A 24,068-nucleotide genomic window follows, 5' to 3' on the forward strand; every position below is an offset into this window, starting at 1 on the left:
TCGTTCATTTGGTTGCTGCTTTTGCTTCACCTCTTGAAATGCGGTATGTGTCAAGTAAAGTGTGCTCGTCAGTCGTATACTCAAATTCAGCAGAAATGTATGACTATGGGTTGGTTCTTTTACGCAACCTCTGACGGGTCTATATTAAATACTCAGAGCGATTCAAGTAGGACGAGATCGAGAATGAAACTGACCATTGTGAAATTTGTGCTTTTCTGCCGGACTTGTTCCCTTCTTTCTAATCTCATCTTTTCTATCCTTTTTCATTCCCTTGCCTTCCCCAACGCCTTATAGTTGATCTATCATCCCCAACCCGCATGTCTCTTTCATCTGGGGTCTTACGGGATGATAGATCTTCCACTTTCCTTCTCTTGGCTTTGAATCCTCGTCCCCTTCTCATACCGAGATGGTTGGGCGGGATGCCAGAGGAAAAGAGGAAAGAGAAAAGGCGAATATCAAGTGATTTTATCCAATATCGACACAGATATTGATAGATGATCTTTCTTTCAGTACACTGTACACTGTACATAGTTTACTGAGCGAATGATCCAGGTCGAGATCAAGGACTTATCCTTCTGTCAAGGTTCATCGAAGGACAGAGTAGTATAACTCGACTACATTTGATATTTCATTGATTGACGTACATTTGCTATCTAACTGCATGTATGTCCTATACTGAAGCAGTGGATCGCAATTGCAAGATGCAAGAGAAAGAGTGGACAGTCTCTGGAACATGTTACTGTACATGTCATAATTTATACAATGTTGACGACAACTTCTGGATGATTATTTTACAAGATACGGTTACAACGTCGCAGCTGGATCATGCAGACACAGACGCAATCACAATCGCAATTGACAGTCAGGTGCCGATGCAAAGTCCGTCTATTCGCATGCGTGTTGCTTTGAATGTCTTGTCTAAAAAATGAGATAAATGGAAAATGTCCATACCGCACACTGAAGTACGAAGTGAAGATAGCCTTCGCGCAGAAGGCTCAGATGACCAAAAGCGGGCCATCACCAGAAACCTTGCGCTTGAGCGGACTCGAAAGGCAAGTTTTGTTCAGAACGGTGCTTCTTTGTGATCCCCTACAACCAGTGGCTTCGTCCTAGGTATGAGTGACGTTGTCGTTGACGAATCTGTCTTGTTCCTACTTTGCAGAGGGCTTGGTGAATCGTTATACCGATGTTCCTCAATGACAACTCGTCTTACATGTTCTCGATACCTATTCGCATCGCCTTCAGTCGAGGAAACCGGTCGATCTTCATCGTCATTGTCTTCAGGCGGAGCATAGGTAGATACGTTCGCGGGATGGACCTCGTAGGATCCTCTGATCTGCGTTGGTAGACGACTGAAGGTCAGTAGCGAAGAGTAAGTGGGTGTATCGTTGCACAGAGTCGTATCGCTGTGAACTATCGGTCTGGCGGTGTCTGAGCTTGATGAGGTGGATGAAGTGGAAGATGATTCTGTAGCATCCGAGCGATGGGTGTTTTTGTTGGATTGAGCAGGTGTGTCAAAGCTGTGATCCGCATTGCTTCTGGTGATTACGCCGTGAAGGTTGAGCAGATATTCGTACTCGTCTGGATTCAGTATGAGCGATGTTCGATGAGCTAGATCGTTAGACGAGGGGACCGTACCAGACGGGCCGACGAAAGGGGACAAAGATTCACATCCGGACGAGAAGTCGCTCTGCGGACCTTCGGGCGTCGTCGGAGTGGAACGACCACACCGGTCGCGATGATACATGAAACGATCCAAAATATTGAATCCAGGTGTGTCGACGTTCTGTGTGACACTTGATTGAGCTACAAAATGCTCTCCATTTTCCCTTTGCGCCCCCGGTTCCTCCCTTACTCCCGAATCGCTCTCGCTCTCGCTCTGCTCCACTGTTCCATGCCCTTCTGATTGCGAGCCAAGAACGGGGTGAACCGATTTCTGCGTTGGGACCCTCTTGGTAGAAGAAATCGCTGTCCCAGCTCTGGAGTCTACGATCCTGGCATTAACGATTTTGCCAGTACTTAGAGGCTCTACAAAGGTTCTCCGCCTGGCATTCAGACCCTGATTACCTCGAATAATCTGGAGTGGGAGTGAAGGCGGCATAGGTCTTCGAGATTGTATGGGCTCCTCGGAGTATGGAGGAGAACGATCGTTTGGTCGTGCACTTGTGGACGGTCCAGCGTATATCGAAGATGGGCGCTTCGTTGGATCATCGTGCGAAGAAATAATTACTGTTGGCGATGGTCTGTCATCTGGCATAACAATCTCGTCAGCGCACATTTCGTACTGCCTTGAGATCGATGCGGAACAGGATGAAGCAAAGAAAGAGTGAAAGACTGCACGATGATAAATAGCATTTGAGGCGCTCGTGACTTACTGTGACCGGGGCCGTCATCCTCGAGAGCACGCCGTCCTCCGCCAATACATCCCATGTTGATCTTCCTCTTCTTCCTGGAATTTGGGAATTGTCGCTCTAGCTTGACCGCTCCGCTGCTTTGACCTCTTGACTTGAGCGTAGTTTCATCTTCCTCCAGGCCTCGTGCGTACTCATGTGACTTAGAATCTTTGTTGTACATGAGTGATCTCCTCCGTTGCGCTGTCGTCTTGATCTTGCGGAAGTATTCTTTCCACCATGTCGACGAAGAACGTTCTGGCCCGTGCGCTTTCGCTTTAGGCAGTTCTGCGTTAGGTTTTGATAGGAAAGCCAGATACCCAGATGTATTGGGCAAGAGCGTACTGAGCCTCGGATGAGAAGCAGCGGAAGTGGAAGTGGTCGTGGATGGCGCTGCAATCCTATCGGAAAGTCCAGCTGACGAGAGGGAAGGCGGTGATTCAGAGTTGTCGAGACTGGCGTAAGAATCGGACTGCCAGGCTCCATCGTTCTTGATCACCCTATGCCCGGCTCTATATTCTCTGCCCCTGCAGCTTTCAGGAATATGACGCTCCCCAGTTGGGAGGTGGTGATGATGTGTCACATCGTGAGTGAGTACTATGATGGATGGGAGATCTATGTGAGGCGATGTTATGTATGTGTGTGTCACTGTTCTGTTCTGCAAACGGTTCAAGATCACTCGAGAAGTGATGCACAATCACCTCCACCCACTCCAAGAAACCCTAAACATGTCACCCACTTTACATCGGCTATTTGTTGTTCTTGTTCTTATCGTCATTTTGCCACCAAAACAACCTCGAAACGAACAAGAATAATGAACATTTGATATTGCAAACCTAGACCATCTGCATCATAAATTGTCATCCATTGAGCAGTTGAGAGGTCGAAAATACCGTCACGGCACAGTACAAAAGCAGACAACCCTGCAAAGTTCACGAATTCACCATAGACACCCTGAAGTATCACATATCACGCGAGTAGAGTGGACGAAAATATACGACCACTCAGAAGGTATATCATACCATACGCAGACACCCACTTTTCTACGAGGTCAATACCAGAGAGCTTGGCACCAAGAATACAGACTTCTGAGTGGGCCTGAAGATGTCGATGTCGTCTGATCTGGACAAGTGAGTGATCTGTCCTCTCAAGTCCTCAAGTCGAGCTTCGAGGCAGTCTCGAGGAAGTGAAGCTGATTCCTACTTCATCTTCGTTCCCTACTTGTCCACTTGTCCTTTCTCGCGACACTCAATGTGCGCTACGATCGGTACCTCATGATAATCGCATCATCTGGGATACAGACAAATAGCGCAGCTGAAGCGATGCGAGATAATACCTGAATCGGCGGTCAAGGAATTATGCCAAAAGGCGAAAGAGATATTGATGGAGGAAGGTAATGTCCAATACGTGGATAGTCCGGTGACGGTATGTAATGACCTCAGTGTCTGGTCCTTAAGAAATAAATCATTGCAGAAGCCACGCTGAACCCGTTCATACCTTTTACTTTACCCTATTTGTAGATATGCGGTGATATTCACGGACAGTTCTTCGACATGATGGAATTATTCAAGATCGGCGGATTCTGTCCAGAGACAAATTACATATTCATGGGTGAGTGCATCAATCATTCCCTGATACGCCCGACTATCGGCAACCCCAACATTTCAGTATGATCAGGATTGAGCTTACTTTGGCTGTCTAGGCGATTTCGTCGATCGAGGCTTCCACTCAGTCGAGACTTTCCTCTTACTCCTCCTGCTGAAAGTCCGCTATCCGGATCGAATAACGCTCATTCGGGGGAACCACGAGTCGCGCCAAATAACGCAGGTGTATGGATTCTACGATGAGTGTCAGAGGAAATACGGGAGTTCGAATGTGTGGAGATACTGTTGTGATGTTTTCGATTACCTGAGTCTAGGGTGTGTAGTGGATGGAAGGGTTTTCTGTGTGCATGGCGGTCTGAGTCCGCAGATAAATAGGCTGGATCATGTGAGTGCCCTAGTCCACCAACTACTCCGTTTTGCTTCTCGCTGCATCAAGCTACGGTGTGCTGTACAAGATTACGCGCGGTCAAGCTGATGCGCCTGATACGGCAGATACGAGTGATAGATAGGCGGCAGGAAGTACCGCATGAAGGACCGATGTGTGATCTGTTATGGTCGGATCCGGATGGTAAGTTGCGCTCGATCACGGCCATCAGCATGCGAGCTATTCTGACAAGATTGAATGCAGATATAAGCGGCTGGGGCATGTCGCCGAGAGGAGCTGGGTTTTTATTCGGCGATGATGTCGTGCGGGTGAGTGCGCTCCTCATCTGTGTCGTGACGGCGATCACCTTCTGATAGCTCTGCCATCTGTTTCTAGCAATTCAATCATGAAAACGACATAGAATTGATAGCAAGAGCGCATCAATTGGTGATGGAGGGATACAAGGTAGGCTAGCTTCCCAGCTGATGCTGGAGTATGGACGATTGCCGATTGCTGATGACCCTTTGTGCAGTTGATGTTCGATAGGAAGATAGTGACGGTATGGTCTGCGCCGAATTACTGTTATAGGTGAGTTGGATCATCATGCTTTTGCTCAGCTTCGTATTCACGTCGACACAGTGTAGCTGATATATTGATCGATACACAGGTGCGGAAATACGGCGAGTGTGTTGGAGCTGGACGAAAATCTGCGTCAAGAATATAAGGTGTTCGATGCGGCACCGCAGGACGCGAGGAGTATACCGCAAAAGAGACCGATGATGCATGAGTATTTCCTGTAGACTTCCACAAATACTGTAGTCAAGTAGACCGAAGGATGAGATTTGCATCGCCGTTGGGGAAGCCCGATGTCGAGGGGCTGATAAGATTGGATCAGCGTACTGGTATATCACGTGGGCTGTCGTATCTATAGTGAGAAGAGAAGAACGAAAAGCAAAAGATTGCATTGTGATTAGATGTCACAAGATTATATGCATCTGCATGAGCATCATTATTGGACTTGATCGTGGTCAACGTCACTATGTATTGCAAGAATAAACGGATGAAGACAAAAAGGGAGATTACACTTTCGCTTCACCCCATATGCCAGGCACGAAGATGGTCCAAGCGTCGTTTCATCCTTTTCTGCCCTCTGCTTCCGCCCCTCAGCCTCTTTCTTTTACTCCTCTTCTCGGCTCCCTCCTTCTCTCCGAAATCAAATGGCCTAGAGTTTGCTCTCACACGATTCTTCTAAAGACCTATCAACCCCTCATCATGCACTGACGCACGGACCATTGTTGAATGGAATTACTGATCAGCTTGTGATGTTTACGCGTATGTCAACTGGCACTGACACTTTACAGAAGGGTGGACGACCTCATGTCGACGCATATTCACAAAACACTCGATCTTGTCCCGGAGTCTTCATTCTTGCTGATACGAAAACCCATCCTGACGAGGTAGTGAAGGCTTGGTCTCAAGTATAAGAAGCTGACGCCGAAGTCGTCACACCAATCTTCACCTGTATCCGATCTGTCTTCAGCCCAACAGCGATTCTCTTGAGACAATCACGACCAACTTCAGAATGACGACTTCTATCATGACTCGATGCTGTACACGCAGCTACAAAGTACTCTCCCGGACATCGTTTAACATCGCTTCCAAACCAAGCGCAGTCAAGCAGACACGATGTCTGCATCTTGCATCCTCTCTCTTGGGAAGGGTACCAAGCTTGACGAACACATCCATATCCTTCCATCGAATCAGTCTGCCATTGACTCGATCATTGACCGTTTCCAGCGTCCTCGGAAAAGTAAAGAAAGATGCTGCTGGGCCGGTATTGGATCTCTCGGCGGAGGAATACTTGGATCTTCCCCCATCTACGATGCGGGTGAAGTACCTCAATGGCCTGAAGAAGGACTACGGGAATGGTGAGTATCTCTCTCTCCCTCCCGCCTCTTCTGGTGCCCTGATTCTACCAGTCAACCGGGCTGGATTAGCTTCAGTATCAGCTGATTCTGCTTGAGATTCGATCGAATCGCGCAGAATACGATACTCTGACCGTTAAAACGGGGGAACTGTTGAACGCTTTGAGGGATATGCAATCGTGGAGACAGCTTACACCAGCTACAGCGAGTGAGTCTTTACCTATCCGTTGCTTATCTTGAGCGACTGTAAATCAGTGTACAGGTACAGTTACTCTACTGTACGGTGGATGCTGATCATCCGTTTCATCTTTCATGATGAACCCCGCCACGCAGAATCAGCGGATTTCCGAGATGCATTACGATGTATCTCCCTTTTAGCTGGACCGGACGGAGGGAAAAGTAGACCAGAGTTGAAATTGAAAGATATCGAAGGTGTCTTATCTGATGAGGTGAGCCTTCTTCGAATTTTCTGTCCAAAACTCACTCATGACCCTGGAATACTTCTTTCGATCGTGCAGCCATATTCTACATAGCATACAGTATACGGTGTAATTGGATCGTCCAGAGCTAATTCTGCGATTTGTATCCTGAATGTTGTTTCGGTAGAACGGAGTCACCTGGCGACTGATCAGACATCTGATCGAAGATGGCTTGGTCCCTGAGTTGGAAGCGCTAGATGAGAAGTGGAAAGCTATGGTCATGTTCAATCGGGTACATGGGTTCGGGAAAGTGAAAGCGCAGGATTAGTGAGTGGAAAGATCGCAAAGGGGACGAAAGCCTGCCCTCGAACGTATGGGACGCTGGTCTCCTTCCCGATGATACATCTTGACACTGGACTATGAATATTCGTAGTGTCAATCATGGAGCTAGGACATTAGACGATTTGTTGAATGCGAAAGATAAAGAATACGGGAGGAAAGTCTCGGACGCGCAAAAGGTGAGTTGCGCATGGGCCAGGATCATGGTTCAACATGTCGTAAATTGTTCTCCAAGAGGAGAAAGAGATTTTTTACGAGGAAGAAACGGCCAATTGACATTGTACGTCTCCTCTCCTGTAGCTTGCGATTCGATATCACCAAGAGATGGATCTGATGATTCCCCGAAGCGAAGTCGGGGAATTTGAAAAGCTCATCAAGGGAGCCTTAGCCAAAGTCGATCCCACGCGTGAGCTGTCTTTGGCCCCGGACCGTCATGCCTTCCGGCCGCTCGTAGCTGATCAAAGGGTGTGAATGATCTCTGTGGATATGGTAGTCGGCTTTGAGATTATGGGTTCGTACAGGCGAGGAGAATTCGTCAGCAGTGATATCGATATGGTAGTATGGCACAAGTGCGTGAAGCATTCACATCAAGAAGAACTTGAGGGAATGATCTTTCATAGAATGAACCAGCTCTCACTGACGCCCCATTGTCAGATCGTACGCCCGTAGAGACCGGGAAGAAAAATCGAAGAAAGGCGGCTACACCAAAGACAGCCTGATGGGGAAAGTGATGGGTGCGCTGATAGACGAGGGCTTGATCGATGAAGAGAAGCTGTTCTCGAGGGGTGAGCTCCTGTCAAGCTATTCTCCCTCGACCTCACAACCACAACGATTCTGATTGTTATCGTCTCTTCTGTGACAGGTGAAAAGAAGGTTCTAGCCCTCACGAAATTACCGACCGAAGGATCGATTCACCGTCAGATCGATATTCGCCTATGCCCACTTGAAAGCTTGCCATACATGCTTCTAGGCAATACAGGGGACGATCGCCTGATGAAGACTCTTAGGTATCGGGCGATGCAGAAGGGTTGGGTGTTGAATGAGTATGCTATGGGTGAGAGGGTCGAGGGATCTGTGAGTAGGATTCAGCAATTGGCAACAGTGCCATTGAACGTTGTGCGGAGCTGACGGAAGATCCTTTCTTCACGATATGATCAACCTTACAACACAGAATGGGAGTGAGTCCCCCGGCAAATAGTCAAAGTGTTGATATGCGAATGCCGAGAATAACATTGACACTGACTTCCGCTCTTCTCAGCTTGGGTGAAAGATGGCGGGGAGATAATGGTCAACAGCGAGAAAGAGATTTTCGATAAGGTGAGTCCCACAATCCTCACTCGGAATGGGCTAGGGATCATGTCCTCTTTTTATGTTGGTGGCTGATCAACTTATGCTTCTTCATTAGCTCGAGCTTCCTTACCTCGAGGTATGTCCTGATACCCTTATCCTCGAAGACCTCCTATAGTGCTGACGTGCTTCATTGCAATTGCCATTACAATATTGGAATCCCCTCCATTCCGTCTGTCGCTCTCGCCTGTTGAGTATTGTCGCTAGCCTACAATGCGGTCTCTGTACAAATACAGACATATCCTACAGATCAACTAGGTCGCGAGCAATACAATTATGCTATGCACTGCTCATGGAATCCTTCATTGCTTCATTTGCCACATGTATGATTTGACTGGCCATGCATGGCTGTGATCCGGCGATGGCCGCTTGAGTGGGATTCAGGGGTAATTCGATAGTTTTTTTAGGGTCTCGTATCCCTTTGAATTTTCTCTGATATCACGCCATAATAACATATCATATGGAATTCCTCATCTCACTATTATCGTTCCATACGCCTGCACCAGTAGAACCCTACACACGGACCGTGTCCTAATTTTTTTCCATCTATTCGCTCGACTTGAAAATAAATTCGATCTTACAGTCAACAACTTGAATCGTCATATCATACATCCATCCATCATATCTCTTGTTCTTGTTCTTCTTTCTCATTCCATTCTTTCTGTTAAGAACCCATTAAAAACCCATAAAAACCAAATACATAGATCAAAATGACTGGTGTACTCAACGGAAACGGACCTTCTGCCGAGCTCGCTCCTGGCCAGTGAGTAAAATATCCATCTCATCTGCGCTTCAAACTCAAGCGCGATTGACGTTCTTCGGAACGCACGTTTCTTGCTTTCACCCGTTTCCAAGCCTCTCATCGCCTTCTATATATTCCGTGTAACCATTATTGATCAAAGCTGACTGTCTGCTTTCTACCTCTGCGTCCATCTCACTCTCTCCGCTTATAATCTAACTCGTCACTGCCTCCGTCCCTTCGGCCGACACTTCCCCCATGACGCAGCTTCCTCTTCACCTCCGAGTCTGTAGGTGAAGGTCACCCAGACAAGATCTGTGACCAAGTCTCAGATGCCATTCTCGATGCTTGTCTTGCCCAAGATCCTTTCTCCAAGGTGAGTCGAGTTTCGCGCATTCCTTCCAGCTTTCATCAAATCCCTGCTGGACTTCAGACACCATTCTTCGGACTTCCGACGACATTCGCTGATATGATTGCGTCACCTTAGGTCGCTTGTGAGACCGCCGCCAAGACCGGTATGATCATGGTCTTCGGTGAGATCACCACCAAAGCTCAAGTAGACTACCAAAAAGTCGTCCGAGACACCATCAAGCAAATCGGTTACGATTCTTCCGACAAAGGTTTCGACTACAAGACCTGTAACGTGTTGGTTGCCATCGAGCAACAATCTCCTGATATCGCTCAAGGTCTTGACCATGGAGCTCTTGAGAAGATCGGTGCCGGTGACCAAGGTATCATGTGGGTGTTCCCCTAAAATGACCCGCTGGAGATTTGCAAGCTAAGACGGATTCAATGGACTCCAGGTTCGGTTACGCTACCGACGAGACCCCCGAGATGATGCCTCTCACCATCATGCTCTCCCACAAGCTGAACGCCGCCATGGCCGCCGCTCGACGAGACGGTTCGCTCGGCTGGTTGAGACCCGACTCCAAGACCCAAGTCACCGTTGAATACAAGAAGGGTGACGACGGAGCCATGGTCCCCATCCGAGTCGACACCGTCGTCATCTCCACTCAACACGCCGAGGAGATCACCACCGAAGACCTCCGATCCGAGATCCTCGAAAAGATCATCAAGAAGGTCATCCCTGCCAACCTCCTCGACGACAAAGTCATCTACCACATCCAACCTTCCGGCCGATTCGTCATTGGTGGACCTCAAGGTGATGCCGGTTTGACCGGTCGAAAGATCATCGTTGACACCTACGGTGGATGGGGAGCCCACGGTGGTGGTGCTTTCTCCGGAAAAGATTGGTCCAAGGTCGACCGGTCCGCCGCTTACACCGCTCGATGGATCGCCAAATCCCTCGTTGCTGCTGGTCTTGCCCGACGAGCCCTTGTCCAACTTTCCTACGCTATCGGTGTTGCCGAACCTTTATCCATCTTCGTCGACACTTACGGTACCGGTAAGAAGTCGGATGCCGAGCTCGTCCAAATCGTCCGACAAAACTTCGACCTCCGACCGGGACTTATCGTCAAGGCTCTTAACCTCCAACAACCCCAATACCTTAAGACCGCCGCTTACGGTCACTTCGGTAACCCCGCTTACTCTTGGGAACAACCCAAACAACTCAAATTCTAAGCTCTGTTATAGCTTAGCATTGGCGTTGTCGGTCGTTTCTCTTTTCTGATGGTCCTGAGTCCGTAAGGGTTTCAGGACTGTAAAGCGAGTTCCACCTCGTCTTTTTGCCATTTATCTCAGCCTATCTTACGATAGATGGCTCATTCATCTTGCCTTCGCTTTCACTTGTTTTCTTGTTAATGGATTTTTCGGTCTTCACATGACATAATGATTCCCGCATTTATATACCTTTGGCTCACCAGCAATAACATATACCCCTCACATACCGTTTCTTCTCTCGAGAGGAAGATCGGCTCATCATCTTGTATTACATTTTCTTTCGCATCTTATAGACTTAGAACAAACATAACAGCTCCAGCCACAGCACAGCTTGTAAAAGTTAATGGTCGATAATTGCGGAAAAAAAGAAGAAAACATAGATAAACAGATTAAAATATCAAAATAGAATAGCTTTTTCATAAATTTATGCAAATGCGCTCAACCGCCCACAATCTTTGTTTGACGTTGCATGCTATTGCGCAAGCGCTCGCAAGCGGTCATAAGGTCATAAGCTCAGCTCGACTTCAGAGTCAGTGAAGCTCCATTTCATTCCCCGTCACCCTCACAGCGAAAGCAGATCGGGATCGTATTCTTGATGACAATCGCAACACTCGTAAGTGAATATGACGGACCGTTGCTATGCATTCATGACATCCAGTCGAAGGAAACAAATTGCGATGATGATACAACAGAAAGAAATACAAAAGCCAAACTGATTTATTTCACCTTTTATGGCCGTACAAAACTCGTATCTAGGTCGTAGGCGAAATTCCAAATATTGATCCTGCAGTCCAAGCCCGAAGAGATGATCTTGTATTTATCGCTGATCACCGAGAAGATCCGGCCTGTGTGTGCGCCGGAAAGATCCATCAGATGTTGACCTGATGACCTGTCCCAGACCTGTGAGGCCCAAGGTTACGATCAGTGTAAGCAAGCAGACACCGTTGAAAGCGGAATAGCTAATAGCGAATAGTGAACAGTGAACAGCGGACGGTGAACAGTGAACAGAGAGATGAAGTAATCAACCCACCTTCACTTTCGAATCGTAACTTCCCGACACAACAACCTTCTCACCCATATGCACGGTCCTCACCAGGTCAATATGACCTCTATTCCCGCATCGGCGACATCTGCCCGATATCAACTCTGAAGGTCGATTCAGTCCCGGAGGACATACGCAAGGAGCGAACATATGTATGTCCTCTATCAGACTCAAGGTTTTCCCCGAGGATGTAGTCGCTTGATAGATGGTTCCCGGATTGTCCAAGGATCGCGAAGACGAAGGGGCATTGAGCGAGACCAACGGAGGATTGGAATCAAGATCCATACCCGACCCATCTAAGGCATGCAGAGTCGTCGAGGACAAAGTTGATGGACTCGTCGTCGGAGCATCTTTTTCGATCAGTTGGAATATCTTGATACTGGCATCGCTTGCTCCAGTGACGATACTGCCTATCCATCTCTCCCCATCGTTGAGCGCTGGTAAAGACCAAGTGAGGGATGACGAAAAATCGATCGAGGCTATTCCCCTTGTATGCGCTTCGAGGGTGAGTAATAGCTGGCCGGTATGTATACACCAGATGCGTATGGTTTTATCGCCCGAAGCGGATATTCTGAACATGTCCTTGGGCATCAGCAACAGCAACGAAATTTGCCAAGTTCACGAAGCCTGCGCGAAGTGAAGTAAGTAGATCTTAGTTCGTTTACACTCACATGTACTGCTCGGATAGGCCGACGGCATTGACAGCTCCTCGATGTAGCTTATTATCCTCATCGTCTGTTCCGTTGCTAGGTCCAATGGCGAGTTTTTCCTCTAGTGTCGCTATATCAAATAGCTTGATTGTTTTATCTGTGCGAGATGGTAACAGCTCAGCTTCATCAACAGAACACAGCGAGGAGTCAGAGTAATGGCCTCACCTTTCGAGCAGGATACGACGTATCGCTCGTCAGCTCTCACACAAAGCACACTGTCCGAATGTGCTTGTACGACTTTTGCAGGATACGAAGAGCCTTCTATATCCCACAAACAGATCTTCCCATCGCTCCCTCCTGATACAGCTAGCACTCTCACTTTCTGACTCCCATTTGCGCTGATATGTTCCAGCTCCTCTAGTGGCATCTTCTGCAAACCTTTAGTAGGTGAAGTTGAGGTGGCGTAGCTATCGGTAGATCTGAATGGGGAAAGGGGAATCTTCACCACCGCATGAGTCAGGACTGAACCACTATGCCCACCTTGGAACACCTTGACGACTTTCGGTTCGACCGCCCCGATGCCGAGGTACCACAACCGCAAAGTTTTATCTCTCGATCCGGACAATAACCATTCTTTCCCTTGAGCTGTGCTCGTCTTCACCATCCGCTTTTGTCCGGGTAAGAGGGCATTTGTGTTCGCATTCCCGCCAGCGGGAGAACGATTCGAGGTAAAGGTCAATAGCGAGTCGAAGACAGATTGGTTCCTATCGTCTGATCGGTTTCCAGAGGATGAGGATAAAGGTGGTTGGTGACATTCCGTACAGTTCTGAATCAGGTTGATCTTCATCTCGTGATGAATCAAGGTAAGGGAATAGATCGCTTCCGAGTGTCCGGGTAATCCGCCATTCTTGACTGACGAGATGGCGTCGATGGTCCTGGGCCTTGGTGCGGGCTTCGGACCGCTCTCGGCCCCGCTGGAGGTAGACGCAGACGGCATGTAGGCCGGAGTGTTGTTTGATGGCCCAGGGGAGGTCAGACGCTTTTCGATGATGCGATGTATGATGTACAAGTGCCTGTAATTCACTTGTGGTTTCGTTGATGGGATAGCCAGGTGACTCGGTATCGGTGATATATCCTTCAAATGCTCTAATTCGCTGAACGGACCTGCATTCTGAGATGTCGTCCTACTTGATGGTGTTGAGGCAGACGTGGCTTGTGAATGGGTTGGTAAGGTCCCAACAGCTGATCCTGAACCACGTTCCCAGACATTCCTCCTCAGACCTCCCTTCATACCCAGGGGACCCAAGCCACCACCGCCTCCCATACCGCCGGATATACTCAGCGAATCGTAGAACCGGTCATTGTCATACTCCTCCTCTTCGTCTGAGGCATTGGGCTGAGGCTTCGAGAGGATCGAGCGTGCAGTGGATAGGTCTGCCCAGCTTGGGTGGGAAGGACGGAAAGGTGGGACGTGAGAAGCGCAAAGCAGAGCCCATAATGCTGTAACACGAACTTCGCTATCAGCTCATCCGCCCAAAGTGACTATCACACAATGGCAAGAACTCCCACAACAGAGCCAGGTCGTAGTGTCCGTGTTGATGTTGGTGTACTCACACTGTTCCTCGCATATACTCCTCCATTTCTTAGAGACCAAGCCGCAACCCAACAAGTCCCCTAATCCCAATTTAGACAGTATCAAGAAAGCCAATTCGGGTGGTAATGACTACGGGGTGTCGTCAATAATCACCCATCAGTAAGATCCGACGGGCGCAGGTGAATATACCCCTTGTTTCTTTTCGGCATTGGGCCAAGGGAGAAGAGAAGATGGAAGACGACCTGACTCACTCCAATAATGTCCCTTTGCAGACTCCCACTGAGCTGTTCGTTGAGACGCGATATTTCGTTCCGGGGCAAAGACCATATCAACTTATTCACCAGGTCTTTCCTGTATTCCAGAGGAAGCTCGAGCGTTTCCTTGAATAGCTGTTCTCGTTCAGCAATAACTCGCTGTAGCGGTCCTGATGCTGATCCTATTGATGATGCTGACATCAAGTTAGGCTTGTGTGTGGCTTCACGTTCGTGTTCGTACATCTCGTGCTGATTCGTCTCGAGTCAACGAGAGTGAATTGCCCACTAGATCAGACTCATGCTCTGACATCAAGCCGACAAGTCGATGGAGGTTTTAATCACTGATACAAATCTACAGCGACCTTCAATGTACCCTCGTTGTCCTTGCTGAGATTATGTGAGGTGCTGTCTTGATTTGAGCGAGAAGCGCAGATAAAAGAAGTGACAAACTATTTTGGTCACAAACGTCTTTGATGATGTCAATTCAATCGTATCTTGCGTAAGCGCGGTGGCAAACGATTTCTTAACAGCAACCCGTCCGTCCATTCGTCGACGAAAGCGGCACATGCTTCTGACACAGCATGCACTCGTGAGACGATGGATCCGTCGATGTGGTGTTCGAATCATCGTTGAGACGCACTCGGCATTAGGTAATATCATGGCATAACGAGTGTAAACTTCCTATATATCTACAAAAACAACTACTGTTCTACCTGACACTACGAGCAAGTCACCAGAACTGTCGACTTACTTGAAGTTCTTACCGTCAGCCCACTCCTTACCGTCGATGACAAGGTCCCAAGCCATGGCACCTTCGAAGAAGGCCTTGTCGTCGGCGTTTCCGTCAACGTCAAGCTTCTTGTAAGAGTACGACTCCCAATCTGGGGCGACGTTGATGACTGGCTCGATATCTTGGCCTCGGATGATGACGGCTCCTGAGATGATCGAGTCGTTGGCCTTACCAAGGACACCGACCGATCCGAACAAGTATTTTCTGGAGGCTTCCAATCGGTTGAAGAATCCTCCGACTTGGTTAGAAGACATGAAGACTTGGGTCAATTCCTCGTTGTACTTGAAGTCAACTCGGTAGATGGAGAAACCCTCTCGATCGAACTTCTCGTAGAACCATTCGAGAGATCCTCCGGAACCTCGAGTGTCCAAGTTGGAGTATTGTCTCTTCCACTCTTCCAAGTTGAAGGCGGATTTAGGCAAGTCATCGAGGGGGTTCTTGACTTTAGGTTCGGCAGGTACTAAAGGCTCTTCCTCCTCTTCGTCGGCCTCCTTAGCCTTAGGGGCTTTAGGGGCTTTCTCAGCCTTGGGAGCCTTCTCGGCCTTGGGCTTTTGCTCCTTGGCAGGGGCGGCAGGAGGGGTGACCTTCTCGACGAGGTTGACGGGGTTGAAGATTTCCAATAATTTGGGGTGGTTGACGATGGTCTCGAAGTGTCTCAACACGTTGGGGATCTTGACTCGGGCGTCGGCATCGATGACGGTGGCGAAGATTTGGGCAAGAGCGGAGGCAACGAAGATATCGGCGAGGGTGATTCGTTCACCGACGAGGAAAGTCTTGGTGACGAGGATGGAGTCAACGACGGAGAGTCTCTCGTTGATCTTCTTGACGATGCCGTCGAAGTTGGATTTGTTGTAAGGGAGGACACCCATGAGTTGTCTGTTGGCAAGAGATCCTGGGATGAAGAGCTGGGTCGGGTCAGCTGGGCAATGTGCGTGTCGTGTGCAAATTAGGGACTTACCTCTTGGTCAGCGGTGGCTTGCCATGAGTGGACTTGAGCCTTTTGTAGGGGGTCGGAAGGGATGAGGGTGGAGTTGGCACCGAGTTCGGCGACTGTCGTGTCACAAACTTGCGTTAGCATCGGCATTGACTCATGTTGAGTAGACTGGACACGGCAACAAAGAGGAGAAGTGGATAAGGTTCAGAGGTATGACGGTACCACCCGCCGGAAAAACTCTCGACACAATGTCATTAAGACAGGGATAACTGAGAAGTAAGTCTCATCCTTGAAGGGGAGATGGGAGATGGAAAAAGGTGTATTGTGCAACACGAACAGAGGATAGGCCAGACACTCGCCAAGCGAAAGTGATGATAATGATAATGGGGGGATTACTCACTGTACTCGGAGATAGCACCAGACTCTCTAAGAACGGTGCCGTCCTCAAGCTCGAGGGTGGGCAAGAAACCGAATGGGTTCTTAGCGAGGAATTCCTCGGTCTTCCAGTTGGACTTCATATCGAAGGAAGAATCCCAGTTGAGCTCTACACCAGCGAGAGCGGCGGTAGCTCGCACTCGTCTAGCTCGGGCATTTCCAGCAGCACCAACAAGGGTAGGAGCCATTTTGATCGTGTTTTTTGGATGTTGTATGAAAGACAAAAAGAGGATATGATGGAAAATGTAAAAATGAGCTTTGATGATTGACTCCGCTGTGCTGGAGCATTCTCCAGGTGATTCAAAGATTTTGGATGATCACGTAATTTCTGGTGTTCGTCGATAACTCCCGGTATTATATCGGGAAAGCGGTTGTGGCACTCGAACGGTATTCTCCTCTACGTCTTTACACTTAGATGCATGTACTCGATGTACGGCAAGCAGTGCCAAGCATTAATGGAACAGATGGATTTGTAATATGCTGCTTTGTGATTGTGATTGCGATTGTAATGGTGAAGACATACATACAATTACAAGAACGCTGCAGTCGTTACACCGTGGAAAACGAGAGAAACTAGACGAATGATTCCAAATCTGCCAAATTGTCTTTTGCTATCCTGTCTAACCGAATCGGTGCTGAGGGACTGACAAGCGACTTGTGACGACGCTCTCCCGCCGCTTGCGAGGGAAAAGACGAGAACAGATCGGGATGTTTCGGCAAAGGGTTCTCACTGTTCCCGAGAAAGAAGATCAGTCAGTACGATAATATCTTAATGGTATCCATCGCGCATCGAAAATGATCCGCAAACTCACGTGAAGTATGGATGCTTGACACCGTCTTCAGCCGATATTCTACGTTCTGGATCATACGCCAGCAGCGAGGAAAGTAAATTATGGCCCTCGTACGAGAGATGCTTGAATTTCTGTCTCAAGGTAGAAAACCTGGCAATTGTGGAAGCATTAGTCGCAGCTCTTATTGGCTCATTGCATGAATCGATCATGCTGTCTCAGCGGATCCAGGAGAAACTGGAGTTAAACTTACATGGGTCCAATGGGATTTATCTTCTGGACGAGGGGCAAGGAAGAGTAATTGGGCCACAATTCGTCGTTCGGTCTACCTAATAATTGGAAGATCTGGGATATACTCAATGGCAATAGTCAATAACGGCCAGCTTGGACATCGTGAATCTGTGAGACGAAGAAAGAAGATTGCTCACTCGGTTGATTTGGTCAATCTCCCCTCGGCCAGGGAACAGAGCCTCCCCTTGCATCAGTTCAGCGAAAATGCAGCCTATCGACCACATATCTACAGCAGTGGTGTAGTCCTTGGCTCCGAGTAAGAGCTCGGGCGATCTGCCAAGTCGTCAGCTATTTTTGTGGAGATGCAGGGTGATAGTTGAGTAGGTATTTGAGGTGATGAACAGCAACTCACCTGTACCACAGCGTAACTACCAATTGCGTCATCTCGCCTAACGGATCACCGAATTTCCTCGCCAATCCAAAATCAGCTACTTTGATCTGGCCCCGATTGTTCATTAACAGGTTCGACGTCTTCAAATCTCGATGCAGCTGAGGATCACAGAAATGCCTGTCAGCATACATTCCAGGGATTAGAGCATACTGTACGGGAGATAGGCTGCGTCGACTTACTATCCAATTCGCATGGCAATGACCCACAGCGGACAAGAGCTGGGACATTATCGTTTTGACTTCAGATTGAAGGAACGGATGAGGCATGTCCGCCAATAAAGTTTTGAGATCGTGCTCGATGAATGGCATGACTATGAAGACTCTGGATGACCTCGTTAGCTACTCAATCGTTATAGCGGAATTCGAGGCAGACTTACTGGTTCAAGGTGTCTCCAACGACTATTTCTCTCACGCCAACAACGTTTGGGTGTTCTCCAGCTTGCATCAACGCCATGACCTCCCTCAGACTCGTTATAGGAAAGCCCTGCTTCTCTTCATCCAACTTGAGCTTTTTGAGAGCATAGATCTGCTTGGTATCATTACATCTTGCGCGGAACACCACCCCGTAAGTTCCCTCTTCGATATGGTTCAGACGGGTATAATTGAACACTGATCTGCACGATATCAATGGAGGATGCGAAGAGCGAGATGGCGCATATTTGGACCTTGTCGGTGTACGCTTAGGAGGGCGGCGAGCAGGAGGGGAGGGTCGATGAGGTCTAGGTATCGGAGAAGCCACGGAAGCCGGGAGAGCTGTTGGCTGTATGATGGGGATTTCTTCGGACTCTACAGCATCTTCTGAGGGTAAGAGCAACGATCCCGCTCTTGCGTGAGTGGTAATTGTTTGTCTTGTGGACGGATCGGTGTCGTCGGGCCGCCGCAACTTCTTGGGCCGTACCAAGCGTCGCTTGATTGCTGGAACGGCGGAAGGGGAAGACGGTCCAGCCTCATCTTCATTCTCCCATTTCGATCGCTTCTTATCAGTTGATCCGTTTGTATCTTCGTCCCCTGTTTGATCCGCCGATGGCGATGGCATCTAAGATGAGCTTGGGTTCACTTGACCGTCAAAAAGTGAATTGGACTCACAACGAGAGGAAGAAGCTATCGGCTGTGCTTTTTGCTCCTCAACCGTTGAGCCATCATAGTAAGATCCCCAGCTCCTCATCTGATTTGCCGGATCCTCTGCCATCCCTCTATCCGTTCTCGTCAGCCAACGACTATATTTATGGAGTGCGTGTTAGATGCATAGTCATACTGTGGTATCCTTAATCTTCATGGTGCGAATCTCATCAACAAGCTGACTTTTGCGAAGCCTAAAAAGTGATTACATCATCACTCGACGAGAGAGTCACCCCACGTGGTGGTCATAATATTTTGATTTTATCAGTTCCATCACCGTCCACCCGATGTCATTTCCTAGTTTACCCGACTACCATACAACCACAGTGCACCACTCGTACCCCTTGTCAACCCATTTTCAGCAGAGATTTCCTAGTCCTTCCTATAAGATTATCATCAACAAGGTATATAAAGGAACGATCAGGATTCATCCACAATGCCAGGCTCGGTTCGACCTCGTCCTTCATCACCAACAGCCGACAAAGCACCGGCACCGAAAAAATCAAGAAATGATGCCACGACCAACTTGCACGAGTCAATCAACCAGCCTTCTTCACAGCAGATCCACGCTTACCGAGAAGGCTATAACCAAGCTACCCCTTACAAGTATGCCGCTATCGAGGGGCTTCTCAGCGATGATTTAGTAAGGTCTTTTGTCCAAACCTCAGACTCTACAGAGCTAATCTATGGGTCATAGCTCGAAGCTGTAGTGGAGGAGTCTTGGACATACGGTATAAGAGGTGGGGAAGGCAGTCATCCAGGATGGGGCTGGGAACAGAAGGAAACCGATATTTACAGTGTATGTCTCTTGCTCACCCTCGACAACGATACTTGCTCATATCCGTCTGGCAGATCCAACAAACTCCAGATTTATCCTCTTTGGATCCCGCTCATCTACCGGATGAAACGCTCGAGGCGTTACCGATGACTACGAGGCTGAAGAATGCTCTGTACTCGCAAGAGTTCAGAAACTTGGTCAGGGAAGTAACAGGATGTGGACCGTTATCGGGGAAGAAGACAGATTTGTCTGCGGGCTTGTATACAGCAGGGTGAGCTATTGCAAATGCTGCCTGCGTAGCACAGTAGCTCATTGTGATTCCCCTGCAGATCTCATCTTTTGCTACATGACGACTCCATATCAACCCGATTGATCTCTTACATCCTCTATCTGCCCAACTCGCCTTTAGATGCTCCAAAAGCGGATATCGACCTGACAAAGTCGGCAAGCGGGAACTTCCTGAAAGGCTGGGATCCTAAATGGGGTGGATCTCTTGAGTTGTTCCCCGTCGAGAACGGTGAAGAAGTCGGACCACCTGGTACCAAGCGAGTAGCCAAGGTAGATGTGAAATGGGGTCAGATTGTGTTCTTTGAGGTATGTGCAAACCGTCCAGCTAGTTGCTATGCGAGCACAAAGCTGATGCTGGATGCAGGTGCAACCTGGAAGGAGTTACCATTCTGTCGAGGAAGTGATCATTGACGAGGGTAGACAAAGAATGGGTGTTAGTGGCTGGTGAGTGAGGTCTCGCTATTGCCATTCGTACGGAAGCTGACATCTGAGATTGACAGGTTCCATCGACCCACGAAGGGTGAAGAAGGGTATGAACCTCTTGATCGGGAGAAATTGAAGGCGGAATTGAGCTCATTGGCTCAAATTGTGAGTGACAGACAGTACTGCATTCACGAAGGAGCAAGAATTGATATTCTTCTTTGTCCCGCTTAGACCGCTGCTCCATCCATCCCTTTCACCCCATACACTGCGGAACCTCCTGCCGGTCTTAAGCCCTCTGATCTCAGCTTCCTTGCCGACTTCATCGCACCTTCCTATCTCACCGTTCCTACCCTAGAAAAGCTTTCAGGTCAGTTCGCCGAGGCTTCCGAGATCGTTCTTCATAATTTCCTCAAACCCTCCTTAGCCGCTCAGCTCAAGTCTGAAACGCAAAATGTCGACAAGCGGGATTACCCAAACAACCTGATCCCTTCACAAGATCTCGGTGAAGGTGACGGATGGATCATACAAGGTCCCGCCTCCAAACATCGTTATCTTAATATAACTGGTTCATCTTCAAGCACGCCGATCTTCCAATCGATTCGACAAGTCCTCTTCACCTCGGAAGCATTCCGAGCTTGGCTATCAGTCGTGTCGTCTCTCGCTCCACTAGGCTACAGAGCCGAGGGAAGACGGTTTAGGAAAGGGTTAGATTACACCTTGGCGAATGGTGAGGACGGAAAGGGGGAAGCACGACTGGATGTATCCTTAGGTGCTACATGGTGGGCAGATGTACCTTCTGGGTCGGACGAGGAGGAGACCCTGGTCGATCATGGAGGATGGGAATGTTACCTTGCCGCACCGGATGAAGGGGAAGATCCAGCCGTCTACCAATCTTCACACGCCAAGAAACTCGCCAAGTTGGAAGCCGAGGAGCATAAAGGTGTTCGACCGGTTGAGAGTGTTGCGCCAAATCAACAAAAAGCCGAGGATCACGAACCTCACCCAGTAGAAGCCGCCACTGCGACCGGAACGGGTAATCACCATTCGAACCACTATCATAAACCACACCCCGTTGAAGCTGCCACGGCGGACAAAGACACGAACGGCTCCAACCCAGACGGACCGTCGATATCGATCAATGGCACTGAACTTGAGTTCGACCCCGACCAATTCTCGCCCTCCGATTTCGATTCAGACAGCGAGATGGGTGACGATGATGATGGACCGTTACTCACTCAGCCAGTCTCGTTCAACAAGCTGCTTCTCGTACTTAGAGATCCAGGAGTGATGAAGTTTACCAAGTACCTGAGTGCGAGAGCAGAAGGAAGTAGGTGGGATGTCAGTGGAGAATGGGAGATTGGAGTAATGGAGGAGGAAGGTGCTGAAGAAGAGGCAATGGCCTAGTCGTGGTGCGAATGGGTCTAGACATTCGGTCTTTTACGTGTGCGCCTTCTTACTTCTATCGTACGCGTGACCAGAAGTGAGTGTACCATAAAACAACGCATGCAAACTTGTATATATCCTAGTACAAAGGTCGGTGCGACATGATGACAATTCTGGCAGAAGCCCGTCCACCGTCCACACTGACGGGTGAAGGTCTCCGTTGTTCTGGGACAAAGGCGAAGATCAAGATAAAGGCCAAGTCCCACATGCACTGAAGCTCTGGGAACCTGATCGGCGAGTCCCGAAATCGTTGGAGTGTGAGACTAAAGCGTTTAACCGACTAAGCGATCACGGCTTTGAAGACACAAGGTAAATTTGTGTATTTTGCGGAACCGGCTTACGATCATGCGTTGCTCCGTATTTGGCTGTAAGCATGCATACCGAAGGACCTGGTCCATGTGTTCAAGCGTCGTCGACAGTATTGGGGCGTCATTGGGGTCTTCCAACAGTTTCTTGCTCGGCGTCTCTAGTGAACAATCATTTAATTGAAAATCGAATGACGGCCCTACGAAATACACGTCCATGATGCCACTCCCTTCCATATGGTTTCCCTTCGTCTGATCTATGATGGTATTCGCCGCCCTTCAGTGCCGCACTCTGCCGCTTCTTTGCTGCTTTTTGTCTCTCTGCGCTTCTTACCCTCCTCTTTTTGCGTTGCGCCTCTCTATCTTCGTTTCACCCTCTCACCCTCTCGCCCTCTCGCCCTCTCACCCTCTCACTCTCTCGCCCTCTCGCCCTCTCACCCTCTCACCCTCTCACCCTCTCGCTCCTCTTCGCGCTCTCTCACCCGCTCACCGCCCTGCTTTGTCCCTCCGTTCCCCTCGTTATGTCTCTCGTTGAAGGTATACTGCTGGCATTTAACTATGGCGCTACCCTATCGCCGACTGTCACATTTGAAAGCTTACATACACACACAAGTATCGCTCTCTACTGTCACATTTGAAAGCACACACACACACACACACACACACACACACACACACACACACACACACACACACACACACACACACACACACACACACACACACACACACACACACACACACACACACACACACACACACACACACACAAATATCGCTCTCTACACCTTGTACGTGCTTGTTCCTCTCTAATGATTTCGCCTGACCACGAGATGGTCCTCAACGTGCTGAAGGGCTCCGTAACTCACACGAGGTCAATTCAGTTGCCGGACTCTGAGGAAAGCGTCATCTTCGAGATCGCACATTGTTAGCGACATGAGCTATAAGAGCAACCCCCGGATTGCTGTGCTTCTCACGTACTCCGCCTACTGCCTGGGCAACCCAGCAGCGTTCGCACGAATGAACTGCCCAACGGCAGACACTGCTCCGGAAAACATACAAGATGTGACGGATGCACGAGCCATACCTTAAAAGGCTATCAGAACCCAGCCACACCATATAGCAGGAAGAGTGACACTCGCAGGAGTGGCACAACGGAGTCAGGCCTCCGCATCTCCGCTTCCCCCTGACCCTCGCCTCACAAAACGCAGGTATCGAAGTCATACACTCACCTGGAACTCGTGTAAGACACTATTGTGGCAGCTTCTAAAAGACGACGCGCGCCAGAGTTCATCCGCGTTTCCTTTGTGGCACTCCACGGAAAGCCTTTCAAACCGATTTTTTTCCAGTCCACAAGCTTCAACAAGCTGCTCAACGACAATACAGCGTCTGTACAACTTCATAAACGTATGAAACCAAAGCAAAACAAGCACCGCCCTGATCGCTTAGTCGGTTAAAGCGAAGGTCTCATATACGATTATTCAAGATTATGAGCCTGATTAACGGGTACATCCTTAGCCCCCAGTTCGATTCTGGGTCGGGGCACTTGTTTTTGCCTCTTTTTGACCCTTTCCTTATGTCTGCCAACTTCAAACATACGGAACGACGCGACAAAATGGTCTTTTTGTCCGGAAAACGTAGAAGGAATGGCTTTTCACTTGCTCGGTGTCGTGACGGGCAGACGCCGGAAATATCGGAGGGCATCATAAGCCTAGAGGCTGCAGGCAATCGCTCTGATAGCGAAGGCATGCATAGGGTGAGCATATTGTATATGTTGGTGTTATCGTAAAAAACGCC

General features: G+C 48.9%; 8 protein-coding genes across 8 annotated transcripts; 4 read left to right on the forward strand and 4 right to left on the reverse strand.

Annotated features, from left to right (window-relative positions):
- Positions 1-1,063: 1,063 nt before the first annotated feature.
- On the reverse strand, positions 1,064-3,168 carry I303_100190 (uncharacterized protein; the record flags this gene model as incomplete). Its single annotated transcript, XM_018403565.1, has 3 exons — positions 1,064-2,250; positions 2,376-3,048; positions 3,130-3,168. The coding sequence occupies 3 exons, from the start codon at positions 3,166-3,168 to the stop codon at positions 1,064-1,066; spliced, it is 1,899 nt and encodes a 632-aa protein (XP_018266219.1).
- Positions 3,169-3,494: 326 nt separating this feature from the next.
- On the forward strand, positions 3,495-5,158 carry I303_100191 (serine/threonine-protein phosphatase PP-X isozyme 1; the record flags this gene model as incomplete). Its single annotated transcript, XM_018403566.1, has 9 exons — positions 3,495-3,520; positions 3,692-3,815; positions 3,911-4,001; positions 4,093-4,379; positions 4,487-4,562; positions 4,623-4,687; positions 4,755-4,823; positions 4,891-4,946; positions 5,026-5,158. The coding sequence occupies 9 exons, from the start codon at positions 3,495-3,497 to the stop codon at positions 5,156-5,158; spliced, it is 927 nt and encodes a 308-aa protein (XP_018266220.1).
- Positions 5,159-5,940: 782 nt separating this feature from the next.
- Positions 5,941-8,646, forward strand: I303_100192 (uncharacterized protein; the record flags this gene model as incomplete). Its single annotated transcript, XM_018403567.2, has 13 exons — positions 5,941-6,286; positions 6,402-6,491; positions 6,617-6,732; positions 6,890-7,029; positions 7,136-7,220; positions 7,342-7,447; positions 7,535-7,610; positions 7,696-7,826; positions 7,904-8,115; positions 8,213-8,219; positions 8,300-8,358; positions 8,447-8,467; positions 8,596-8,646. 13 exons carry the CDS (start codon positions 5,941-5,943, stop codon positions 8,644-8,646), a joined length of 1,440 nt encoding a protein of 479 aa, XP_018266221.2.
- A 452-nt stretch (positions 8,647-9,098) lies between these two features.
- Positions 9,099-10,708, forward strand: I303_100193 (S-adenosylmethionine synthase; the record flags this gene model as incomplete). The annotated part of the gene is made up of 4 exons (XM_018403568.1): positions 9,099-9,151; positions 9,395-9,503; positions 9,615-9,865; positions 9,931-10,708. The coding sequence occupies 4 exons, from the start codon at positions 9,099-9,101 to the stop codon at positions 10,706-10,708; spliced, it is 1,191 nt and encodes a 396-aa protein (XP_018266222.1).
- Positions 10,709-11,476: 768 nt separating this feature from the next.
- I303_100194 (uncharacterized protein) lies at positions 11,477-14,530 on the reverse strand (the record flags this gene model as incomplete). Its single annotated transcript, XM_065968064.1, has 6 exons — positions 11,477-11,647; positions 11,778-12,360; positions 12,461-12,596; positions 12,665-13,939; positions 14,054-14,162; positions 14,285-14,530. The coding sequence occupies 6 exons, from the start codon at positions 14,528-14,530 to the stop codon at positions 11,477-11,479; spliced, it is 2,520 nt and encodes an 839-aa protein (XP_065824136.1).
- Positions 14,531-15,034: 504 nt separating this feature from the next.
- Positions 15,035-16,634, reverse strand: I303_100195 (uncharacterized protein; the record flags this gene model as incomplete). Its single annotated transcript, XM_018403570.1, has 3 exons — positions 15,035-15,982; positions 16,036-16,127; positions 16,412-16,634. 3 exons carry the CDS (start codon positions 16,632-16,634, stop codon positions 15,035-15,037), a joined length of 1,263 nt encoding a protein of 420 aa, XP_018266224.1.
- Positions 16,635-17,019: 385 nt separating this feature from the next.
- Positions 17,020-18,951, reverse strand: I303_100196 (uncharacterized protein; the record flags this gene model as incomplete). The annotated part of the gene is made up of 7 exons (XM_018403571.1): positions 17,020-17,176; positions 17,259-17,387; positions 17,488-17,579; positions 17,663-17,798; positions 17,878-18,014; positions 18,096-18,237; positions 18,293-18,951. The coding sequence occupies 7 exons, from the start codon at positions 18,949-18,951 to the stop codon at positions 17,020-17,022; spliced, it is 1,452 nt and encodes a 483-aa protein (XP_018266225.1).
- Positions 18,952-19,470: 519 nt separating this feature from the next.
- I303_100197 (uncharacterized protein) lies at positions 19,471-21,927 on the forward strand (the record flags this gene model as incomplete). The annotated part of the gene is made up of 7 exons (XM_018403572.1): positions 19,471-19,677; positions 19,732-19,833; positions 19,887-20,083; positions 20,142-20,406; positions 20,465-20,544; positions 20,601-20,688; positions 20,755-21,927. The coding sequence occupies 7 exons, from the start codon at positions 19,471-19,473 to the stop codon at positions 21,925-21,927; spliced, it is 2,112 nt and encodes a 703-aa protein (XP_018266226.1).
- Between the last annotated feature and the right edge of the window lie 2,141 nt (positions 21,928-24,068).

This window comes from Kwoniella dejecticola, chromosome 1 (assembly GCF_000512565.2).
Source record: "Kwoniella dejecticola CBS 10117 chromosome 1, complete sequence".
Taxonomy (NCBI): domain Eukaryota; kingdom Fungi; phylum Basidiomycota; class Tremellomycetes; order Tremellales; family Cryptococcaceae; genus Kwoniella; species Kwoniella dejecticola.